The sequence below is a fragment of the Nerophis lumbriciformis genome, linkage group LG22 (assembly GCF_033978685.3).
Source record: "Nerophis lumbriciformis linkage group LG22, RoL_Nlum_v2.1, whole genome shotgun sequence".
NCBI classification, from domain to species: domain Eukaryota; kingdom Metazoa; phylum Chordata; class Actinopteri; order Syngnathiformes; family Syngnathidae; genus Nerophis; species Nerophis lumbriciformis.
This window is the reverse complement of record NC_084569.2, coordinates 22,483,007-22,495,369: the sequence shown is the minus strand read 5'-3', so window position 1 is coordinate 22,495,369 and position 12,363 is coordinate 22,483,007. Positions and strand designations below refer to the sequence as shown.

Below are 12,363 nucleotides of genomic sequence, written 5' to 3'. Positions count from 1 at the left end.
AGTGTGTGAATGTGAGTGTGAATGTTGTCTGTCTATCTGTGTTGGCCCTGCGATGAGGTGGCGACTTGTCCAGGGAGTACCCCGCCGTCCGCCCAAATGCAGCTGAGATAGGCTCCAGCACCCCCCACAAAAAGGGACAAGCGGTAGAAAATAAATGGATGGATGGATGCGCTATTATACATATAATTACTTCTAATTACTTAATTTAAGCCAAAAATATGTAGAGTATGCTTTAAAAAAAAAATTGCGATGTAGTGAAGCTGCAATATTTGAAGCGTGATGTGGCGAGGGACAACTGTACTGTTAACGAATTAAGGGTATCCTAATTTTTAAAGATAATTGCAATCACTTACTTTTAACAGATGTTAAGCAATAGCATTGAGTTGGAAGCCTATCCGTATAATATACTCTCCATCATATATAAAAACATTATATTGAAGCCGATTGTCACATATTTCACTACAGAACACGCAAAACATATTAATTGCAATCCCAATAAATCAGAATATTGTGGAAAAATGCATTTGTTTTTGAAATTTCAATTTAAATAGTCCAGATTTTCTTTCTCAATTATTATTTGTTTTTATAGTTATTGCTTGGATCCAATATAATAAAAAAAAAAAAAGTATCTAATAAATGTGTGGAGAAGTTCAATATCATACTCTATCTAGTCAGAAATAAATTAATTTTAAGATTTGAAATACATGGTCTTTAACATGAACCGAACTCCTGAAATAAATAAAATGTTGCACAATATTGTAATTTAATAAAATGTCTATTGTTTTCCTCCTTCATTTCGTGTATCTCAAAGGCAGAACCACTTATTTGCTCAATAGCCATAAACATTATGGCTGTGTGAATTAAGCAGTAGGGATATTTATAAAATGTAATAATAATAACGCTATGAAATAGCAAATACACTTTTTATTTTATTTTATTTTATATAATTAAGAGATTGGCGTTAACCAGTTACATTTTTGTATTTTAACAGTTTGATCATTTATTTAATGTGATCATTTTTGTTGACAATAACAGAAAAGTAAGTTGCTTATTTGTACTGTTGCAAACAATGATTCCCACTAGGCTTTGAAGTCCCTTATGAGGTATGAGGTTCAGGTGTTGTCTGTTTTCATTTAAAAAAAAATATAGTCGGTTTGAGCATTTGATAAATTAATGCCAATAACATAAATATAAAGACAGACTCAATATTTGTGCTATGAATAAACATTGAGGGGAATTGCTCACATTGCTCACTAGTGTTAACATACTGTATCTGAGTTACTGTGTAGAAATATGGGGAAACAACTGCAAATGTGCGCTTCATTCACTAACTGTGTAACAAAAAAGATAAATTAGAATAATACATGATGTTGGATATAGAGAACATACAAACTCCTTTATTATTAAATCACAATTATTGAATTTCAACGATTTGGTGCATTTGCAAACGGCTAAAATGATGTATAAAGCAAACTATAACCCGATACCCAAGAATGTACAACAATTCTTCTCAACAAAAGAGGAGGAATATAACCTTAGAAGAAAATCTAATTTAAAACATTTGTATGCTCGTACAACACTTAAAACCTTTAGCATATCAGTATGTGGAATTAAATTATGGAACGGATTAACCAAATAAATCAAACAAAGCACCAATATGATTCAGTTTAAGAGACTGTTCAAACTACAAGTGTTCTCAAAGTACACAGAACAAGAATTATGAACATCTTGAACCCTTTTTTTATTGAGACAAAGATTGTTTATGTATTTAATATTTGTATGCTTACTATGGTATATTATTTATTATTTATTGTTCACTGTTCTGTTACAGAGAACAAGGAAATTGGATACAATTGCTATGGTATGAAAAGGGGTAGGATTAAATAAATTCTGCTTCTTCCTACTCCTTTTCGGACGTGCTGTAATGAAGCAAGTGGAATTGTGTGATGCATTACATTGTATCTTACGCATGTTCGAAATAAACTCAAACTGAACTGAACTGAACTGAACGGAATCGTCTTACTTTTTTCTCCTGACTGCAGGCTGAGAATTCCACGGGCACGCCCACGTTCGCCAGACGCGAGCACGTACGACTGTACAGTTAAGATTATGACGTCATTACGTGCTTGAGCCTGCCCGAAAATGTTCTCCGGTGTTGTTGGATCTCGAGGAAGCGCAGGACTTTGCGATGAAATAATACCGTCGCATCCATGAAGAACCGGAAAACTAACCGCGTGTTTGCATTCTGAAGGCATTCGCCATCCAACGGAGTTACGAAAAAGGTCTCTTTCGGGGGACCCGAAGAGGAAGTTTGTGGGATCGTTTTTTCACGGAGTGATGTCGAATCCTGGGACTCGAAGGAACGGGTCCAGCATCAAAATCCGACTGACAGGTAAAAAAGAAGACAGACATAAACTACACGCTGCATGATTTAATTATGTATAATCGTTTACGTCAAGCGAGCCTAACAGGACATCGCAAAGTGCCTTTGAAGGGCTGCGATTTGCCCAAACATCCGGTTTTTGTGCGGTAGACACAGCAACACAAGTGCTAGCTTGTTAGCCGGGGTGCTAGCCAAATTGCCGAAAGGGCAGCGAAGAAAACAGTACACTAATGCGGACACAATTCGCCGTCATGTGGAGCTTACAACCGAAACAATAGCCCGTCCTTAGCCACTGGGGGGGTCATTGGAAACATAGACGCTTGAAAAGCATTAACACACTATGAATTATTAACACTAGCCAGTCGGCGTTAGCTCTCTCGAGTTAACGTTGACCGCTAATGCTGGCTAGCTACGCCCATCAGGGGGTCTCACCAACCACCACCACTAAAACACAACATTTAGTTAACAAAAGGTAAATAATAACATTGATTGTTCATTTCTGAAGAGGTCAAAGTCTGTCTTTCGGTTGCTTTTGACACGTTAGCTATTCCCACTTTGATAACTGATTGGCATCCCCCTGCTAAGTCAACTGTAGCATTTAGGGCTAACGTTATCCTTATCCGTGTATTTTTTTTTAGTGTTTTGGGTGCTCGATCTGAGCATTTAAAGGTTGTTTTGGGATTCAAGCTCTTGTGTAGGACATAAAGGAGTCTCTCTCTTGATACACAGCTGGAACAATAGGTTCTCACTGTAGCCAGTGTGACCCCACTGGACTCCCAGGGGCGTCTATTCAAATGGAAATGTCTCTCTGTGCCCAGGGCCAGACGTCTTGGTCATCTGATGCTAAACTGAGCAATTACACTGTAGTATTTGCCTACTTGCAGGTTTAATGAGTCTATGCACACACACTGGACACTTATTTAGGTATATATGGCAATCTCATAGGATCCAAGGCTTGAGCTTTGTCAAAGTGCCTTTGCAAAAATAATAATGCAGGTTGTCAATGTGGCTCAGGCTTAAAACTGTATGATATACGTGTTTTATATTGGTCAATATCGATAGTTGTTGATATATTTATAAACTATAGAAAATATGGACCAGGAGACAAAATATTAATTGTTAACATTTTTTATTTTAAATGTAACTTTCCTGTGATTATAATCCCCTCAGCTATCAAGGCAGAAAAGAAAGGAAATGTCAACACAACCATGGAAAACACTCAAAATATCAACTGAAGCAAAATTCTAAAATCACAAACACTTAATAATAACCTAATTTAATTAAGGTACATATATAAGGAATATGTAAGAATTGCTTTACACAGTGTAACAAAACAGTGGAAAGTGTAAAAATGTAAACATAGAGAAACCTGGGAATAACATTTTTTCCAGGTTTACTGCCATGTCAGGTTTACTGTGGTCATTTAATTTGGTCTGTTATTCTTATTTAAGTATTGAAATGAATTATGTTTTTCAGTCATTTTTATTGAAATATCATTGGTCCAAATTACTATTTTAAAGTAGCAAGTTTGTTATATTTTGTTGTTTATATCAAAGTGTACCCCACCTACCGCCCGCCCGAATGCAGCTGAGATAGGGTCCAGCACCCCCCGCCACCCCGAACGGGACAAGCGGTAGAAAATGGATGGATAGAGAATTATACAGTCCTGCACTTGAGTTCCAAAGGACTACGGTCCATTTAAATGAATCAAAAAACCTTTAAGTATATATAGGGATCTCATAGGATCCAATGTTTCAGCTGTGTCAAATTGCCTTTGCAAAAATAATAATGCATGTTGTCAATGTGGCTAAGGCTTGGCGATATGGCTGAAAACTGTATGACATACGTTTTTTATATTGGTCAAATAGTTGTTGTTATATTTATGACCTATGGAAATTATGGACCAGGAGACAAAATATTAAATGTTAAAAATTTTTATTTCAAATGTAACCTTCCTCTGATTATAATCCCCTCAGTTATCAAGGCAGAAAGGAAAGAAAATGTCAACACAACCATGGAAAACCCTCAAAATATCAACAGAAGCTAAATTCTAAAATCACAAACACTTAATAATAACCTCTTTTAATTAAGGTACATAAATAGGGAATATGTAAGTAATGCTTAATACAGTGTAACAAAATAGTGGAAAGTGTAAAATAGTAAACATAGAGAAACCTGAGAAGAACAATTTTTGTAGGTTTACTGCCAGGAAGTTACATGGTCATTTAATTTGGTCTGTTATTCTTATTTAAGTATTGAAATGAGTTATGTTACGCGGTCATTTTTTTAAATGTATTATTGGTAAAATTATTATTTTAAAGTAGCACGTTTGTTATATTTTGTTGTCTATATTATTTATACAGTGTTGCATTTTAGTTCCAAAGGACTACGGTCCATTTAAAAAAAAAAAAATCGAAAAACCAGCCATACTGTTGAGGTGAGTTTTCCTGTTTTATCGACAATTTATTAGCTCTCTGCAGCACTCATTTTTAGTTTTTTTTCTCACTCCATTCAAAGAATCAACAGCGAGACAGCAAGATTGCGCATCCAAACTTGATAGTTGATACTGTTAGGTGATTGGCTGTTTTGTGTGTCCCTCCCAGGGATCACTTCCTGTTTTGCTCGGTTACCAGACTTGAAGTTGATCGATCATATATATATATATATATATATATATATTAGGGATGTCCCGATCCAGGTTTTTGCACTTCCGATCCGATACCGATATTGTTTTTGCACTTCCGATCCGATACCGATACTGATACTGACCGATACTGACCGATAATGGCCTATCCGAGCATGTATTAAAGTTTAAAGTTATTTAGCCTACTTAGTTGTCAGAATCATGTTGAAAAGGGTTTTAGTACTCTTGATAACAACTAGCCAGCTGAATTAGGTGAGTTTGAATAATACACAATGGTTGGTAACAAGAAACTGACCTGTTTATTCAAGGATAAACACAAAATAGACAAAATTATACATGACAAACAGAAATGGCATCATTGAAACAAGGGCTGGCGATATGGCCTTTTTTTAATATTGCGATATTTTAAGGCCATATTGCGATACACGATATATATCTCGATATTTTGTCTTAGCCTTGAATGAACACTTGATGCATATAATCACAGCAGTATGATGATTCTATGTGTTTTGATTGATTGATTGAGACTTTTATTAGTAGATTGCACAGTGAAGTACATATTCCGTACAATTGACCACTAAATGGTAACACCCGAATAAGTTTTTCAACTTGTTTAAGTCGGGGTCCACTTAAATTGATTCATGATACAGATATATACTATCAGATATATACTATCATCATAATACAGTCATCACACAAGATAATCACATTGAATTATTTACATTATTTATCATCCAGGGTGTGGAGGGGGGCGCCGGATGTAAGTGTCAAAAAGACAGCCAAAAGAGTTTGATATGAGAATAAATCTAAAGTTAAAATATAGGGTAGAAATGCATCCATTTGCAGGAAATGTAGTCTTGATTTTCAACATTTTCTTTCAAGTCTTGCATGTCTACATTAAAACATTCTTCTTCATACTGCATTAATATATGCTACTTTTAAACTTTCATGCAGAGAAGGATATCACAACTAAAAAAATCACTAATTTTTTCATACGGTGTTGATCTGGACATTTTTGCCTCGGCATTTTGATGGTGTGGGTGTGTGGCACCGAATGAAGATAAGCGTCTCGACAGACGTTATAATATTTGAACAATGATGACGAAAACTGTTTTCTCTGTCGTGTCCGTGTGTCGAAAATTGTTATGCGCTTATTTTTTTATTTGATTTTGTCCGTGGCATATAATTGCTATGCGCAGAGGACGTTTAAACAGTGCGCAATTGCTCAAGCGCGCACCTTAGAGAGAACGTTGGTCACACGGCTGCGCTAGCATCAAAGCTAACGTTAGCCATGCTGCTACCTCTCTGCTCGGGGAGGACGTATACGTATGTGACATATGACATGACAGTATGTGACGTATGACGTGACAGTATGTGACGTGTGTAAGAAGGTGCGCTTGCTGTCTGTGAGAAGCACAGACACAGAAAAGAGTGAGAAGAGCCTGTCGTGTAACAGACCTGTGGATGTGTTGAAGGTGTGCTGGAAAATGCGGAACGGAACTTAGGGAGCAGCAGAAAAGTGGAATGTACTATTTAAATAGGTGCGTTGGAAAACACGGAGCAGAGTTTTTTTTTTTAACTGGATCTGGATCGGCATTTTCCCATGCCTTGCCGATACGCATTTTTGTGCAAATATCGGCGGCCGATCCGATCCAAATACCGGATCGGGACATCCCTAATATATATATATATATATATATATATATATATATATATATATATATATATATATATATATATATATATATATATATATATATATATATATATATATATATGTATATGTATATATGTATGTATATATATATATATATGTATATGTATATATGTATGTATGTATATATATATATGTATATGTATATATGTATGTATATATATATATATATATATATATATATGTATATATGTATGTATATATATATATATATATATATATGTATATATATATATATATATATGTATGCGTGTGTGTGTATGTATATATATATATTAGGGCTGCAACTAACGATTAATTTGATAATCGATTAATCTGTCGATTATTACTTTGATTAATCGATTAATAATCGGATAAAAGAGACAAACTACATTTCTATCCTTTTCAGTATTTTATTGAAAATAAAACAGTATACTGGCGCCGTGTTCTTTCAACTTGCCAAATAAAACAAGGAAAATGTTACAAAAATGCACACTTTTGACACCCCTGCTATAGATAATAAAAAATTAAATCTGATAAATGTATCGATAAAAAGCAGAGCCTGACGACGCATGCGCGTTTATCACAACTCTCTTGCTCTCTCTGTCTCTCCCCCTCCCTCACGAATTCTGCTGCACGCACAATTTGTTGTGTTTTTAACCTTCTTAACCCTGAATGTACATTGAAAATACATGCAACCCTAACTCAAAATGCGGGACATTTGAGGCATTTAAGAAACACCGCCCGACAGCCCTGCAAAAGAGGACATGTCCGGTGAAAAGAGGACGTATGGTCAGGACCTAGCTCGGTTTCATGTCCGGTGAAACCGATCGCTGCAAGTCCTCTTTTGCTGGTATGCTAGCAGCTAACGGGCTAGGATAGACTGACCATATGTCCTCTTTTCACCGGGCACGTCCTCTTTTGCGGAGCTGTCAGGGCGGAGTTTCATAAATGTCTCAAATGTCCGGCATTTTGAGTATTGTTTACACAACGTGCAGTACGCTACTTAATTGTCCGTGTGGAAACTCGTTCGGTACACTTCCGCACTGAAACGAAACCCCTGTACCGAAACGGTTCGATACAAATACACGTACCGCTACACCCCTATTATTTTGATTATTGTTTCTCAGCTGTTTGTAAATGTTTCAGTTTATAAATAAAGGTTAAAAAAAAAATACAGCCTCTGCGCATGCGCATAGCATAGATCCAACGAATCGATGACTAAATTAATCGCCAACTATTTTTATAATCGATTTTGTTGTAGCCCTAATATATATATATATATATATATATATATATATATATATATATATATATATATATATATATATATATATATATATATATATATATATATATATATAGATATAAAACAGTATAATACGTCATTTATTAATGTATTTTTGGCAGCACCGCTTACTTCCTGGAAACACTGTCACAGCAGCGCCGGCGCATGCGCACTAAAGTTGTTTGGCTTGAAACATGGCGGAAAGCAACTACAGACTTTGCTCCGTGGAGTTCCTCTTGGACTAAACGGAGCCGAGCGCTTCGTTTAACTTTTTTTCCCCTCGCTTCATTTCCGTGGCGTCTCGGCATGCGTTCAAGAGCGCACTGCTGCTATTAGATGACTACAGGTGTGGACAATATTGGAGACAGACACATTTATTCCACGGTAAAAGTATACTGTGAAGGAGATGTTGCTTTTATTTACAGTGTCCTGCTCTGACTGAGAGTCAAAACGTGAGGAAACATGCAGCAAGCGATGTGTCGGGAACGTTGCCACAACTTGTTGATTAATCTTTAGTTTGTTTACTGGGATGTTCACTCATACTTTATTTAACTGCTAACTGTATCAGTGTTCCAATAACATAAATACTAGATAGAATGTTTTGTCATTTCTTTGAATTGAACACAGTTTGTGAAGATTGTCAATTAGATGTGAGAGGTAACACTCGTGTTTATTTTGTTGGCTAAACTGTTGCACTAAAACACACAGTTGTTGAAGAAGAAAAAGCTTGTGTATTAGACTTTATCGTCATTAGCAAAACTGCTGTGTTTTATATTGATATCAAAAAGTAAACACCATGTTTTTACATGTTGTAGATTTTTTCATTTCGCAAAGTTATTACTTTAAAAAACATTCATGTGACATAGCATTTTGTTAATGTTTTATTGTGTATAGTTAATTCCCACATTACATATTTCTGCTTAAAGTCTTAATGGATCTGTCCCAATACAGCATGTACATGTACATGTACATGTACATGTACATAACTTAAAAAAATACTTGTATCTATTAAAATGTAAAAATAGAGATAAAGGCATTATGTAATGAGAAAAAGATGAAACATTGATACTATTAAAAACAAAAGACAAATAATTGCCTTTAAATAAATGGATAACGTTTATAGCCTTATTAGTAGACATTATGCTTACACCCCAACCCAACACTGTTTTACCTAACATTAATGAATAATCCTGATTAATAATCGTGATTTCAATATTGATAAATATAGTCTTAATTATGATTTTGGTATAAGCCTAGATCTAATATTTGAACACTATGTTTATTTATATGGACGAAAAGTGCAGTTTTGTCTTATGGCCATCAGGTGCCATCTTGCAAAATTCTTAAATTTGTTTTATTTGTTTATGTCCATAAGGTGCTATCTTGCACAATTTCCACATTTACTTTTTTACTTAATTATGTTATTATTTAGATTCTGCCATATTATTTTGTTTATAATGATTTTGTTACCGGTATTTTCATGTGCACATTAATTTTTTACTTGAGGTACATGAAACAGTGTTTTGTTATATAAATAAATAAATATATATGTGTGTATGTATATATATATATATATATATATATATATATATATATATATATATATATATATATATATATATATATATATAAAATGTATGTGTATATATGTATATGTGCTTGTATATACACGTGTGTGTGTATATATATATTGTGTGGGTGAGTGAGTGAGTGAGAGAGTAAGTAAGTAAGTAAAAATGCTCTTGGCACTTGCATCAAAAAGCCCAAAATAATGCAATACTGTGTATATCAGGGGTCCCCAAACTACGGCCCGCGGGCCGGATCCGGCCCCCCAGCATCCAAAATCCGGCCCACAGGAAGGCCCAAGTAAAAAAATTTATTTTATTTTATTTATTTATTTTAATTTTTTTTCTAATCCATTTTCTACCGCTTGTTACTCTTGGTGTCTCCTAGCCGCTCAGGCAAATCATATTGTCTAAAAATTAATTTTCCCATCGATAACGTGACAATGTTAATTGTTGATGAACATCAATGTTAATTGATGTTAAATGACAAAACGGATTATAAAGACAATGTATATATGTATATATACACAGCCTGGCCCCCGGCCAATTTTTTTTAACCCAATGCGGCCTCCGAGTCAAAAAGTTTGGAGACCTCTGGTGTATGTGGTAGCACCCAAAGGAGGAGCCTTTTATGGACATCATTGATAATACATTTATAAGAGATAATATTATTATACAATATTAAAGATGCATAAATAATAGATTTATAAGGGCATCGTAGCCCTTGAATCGTAATCGAATTGTGGGGGGCCCAAAGATTCCCACATCAAACTGCAGAAGAAACATAGCTCCGTTGTTCACAATTGTTGTTGTTCTTGTTTCCGGTTGTTGCAAGTGTGGTTCTCTCGCGTTCTTCTTGTCACGTGACAGTGCGGCGACGTCATCGGTCCCAAAAAAGTAGCGGTTTGCTTGTCAACGACAAGGCAGCGTTGTCAGAGTTTCCCAATCTGGGACCCATTTCTCTAAAGATATCATGGCAAGTCACCCAGAACCCTGTTGCCATGTGGATGAAAAGCCAAAATAAAAAGGTTCCTCTTTGTCCAGGGTGTCACCCGCCTCTCACTCTGTCAGCTGGGATAGGCTCCAGCTCACCTGTGACCATAAAAGGAAAAACAGCAAAGAAAACTGACGTATTGCATGTTTATTTTAATCTTGTACCTCTCTTAGTAGCTACACATCACTGCAAACCCACAACCACAATAAACATATTGTTCAATATGGTATTCAAAACATAAACTATCTTTGTAAACAACTGCTTTTTGATGAAGTGCTTGTTTTGAATCTAACAGAAGACTCCGGTCCAATTCAAGCAATTGCATCATGTGTCTGGCAAAGTCACGGAATCCGTTTTTCCCCCCCCCTTTTACTCTTGTGGGTTACTTTTCACCATAGTGTGTTATTATTGGTGTAGTATAACCCCACTACATCTGAATACACAACATTTCAAACCCTAAATTGGATCTGGGTTGATGACATTTTAATGAACTAAGGAGTTTTAACAATAATGAAGAGGAGAAAATGACAGTCATTTCTATCTGAAAGATTACTAAGGAGAAAATGCACAGATTCTGTTGGTGACATTAAATTTAATACAACAATTTGGCTAAATGATGCGTGTAATTTGTTATGGTGTTTTGCACTGCGATCAGCCAAATGAGCCTTAATGATAGAAAACAGAGAAAGCATGTGTGCTTGTGTGTGAGTGTGCACGCGTGCGTGCGTGAGTGTAAAACCCAGCCATTCATTAGCTCTGTTTGAAAGCAAACAAAGGTTATTGCCCCTGACTTTGCTCCACCCCTACAGGTATGAGAGGAATTCTAATTGGTTGAGGAATGTGCGATGAGCCAATAGGAGTATAATGCTGTCTGGCCGGCCAATGTGTTTTTGTTGAGTCTGTCAGGCAGAGGGGATGTTTGGCCTACATTAGCAAGGCTCATGTGCCTGTGGCAGAGACCCACACAAAGACCCGACCACCCTTACATTATAATGGACGTATTTAAGTAGAAGAGTGTTGGTTCTTTTCTTGTGGCTACAGTTAGTTAATAAAAGAGCAATGCCACATACCTTCTAAAGTGTGGTCAAGCAATGAAGGGATGGAAATAGAGCAGGATTTATTTCTTAAACAACGGAGGATGGAGTAGTGCTCCCATACCGCAAGGTTGACATTATCAGTTCATTAATAATTCCTACTCCTCAGCCAGTTGATGTTCAAAGGCCTTTAATGTCATGTTTCGGGCTGATTGTATGGTGGCGTCGTCCTTGTGGCCGTCCTCACGTTGGCACATACCAAGCCCTATCTGTTTTTGTACTCTGTTTTTCAGGACATCTAATCAATGGCGGTGAGATAAGTGACTTTGATTGGCTGGTCTGCCTCTTCAAATTATCCGTTCATCTACAAAAGCTGTTCAATTCCAGGCTGACTGCAGATGTAAAAAAAACATATTGTAATACAAGCTCTTTGATGGTTGAGATTTAGTAAATGTAGCACATAAAATATTAATACATTTTGTCATAGACATGTTGCATGCAAAAATATCTAAATATATATCACTGCTGTCTAAGGCTGCAGCTTTTGATTATTTTAGCAATCGGGGAATCTACTGATTAGTATCAGATAAAACGCACTTTATAGCCTCAATGCATTTTTTAGGGAAAATAGCTGAAATTAACAAAAATGTTTCTGCCTCCCATAACCTATTTTTTTAGCTTTTTATAATGACACCCATTAGATTATCTTATTTAACTATTTATACATGAGTTGCTGACTGGCGCGTACATGCACATGCATCT

General features: G+C 35.8%; 1 protein-coding gene across 4 annotated transcripts in view; it reads left to right on the top strand.

Annotated features, from left to right (window-relative positions):
- The first annotated feature begins 2,109 nt into the window (after positions 1 to 2,109).
- Positions 2,110 to 12,363, top strand: part of smurf1 (SMAD specific E3 ubiquitin protein ligase 1) — a 52,949-nt gene continuing 42,695 nt past the window's right edge. For 2 of the 4 annotated variants that reach the window (XM_061974008.2, XM_061974006.2), the window contains exon 1: positions 2,110 to 2,392. In XM_061974008.2, the coding sequence (XP_061829992.1) occupies positions 2,338 to 2,392 (55 nt within the window). In that variant the 5' untranslated portion in view covers positions 2,110 to 2,337. The remainder of the gene's footprint in view (positions 2,393 to 12,363) is intronic. The other 2 variants (XM_061974007.2, XM_061974005.2) reach the window with 1 other exon arrangement.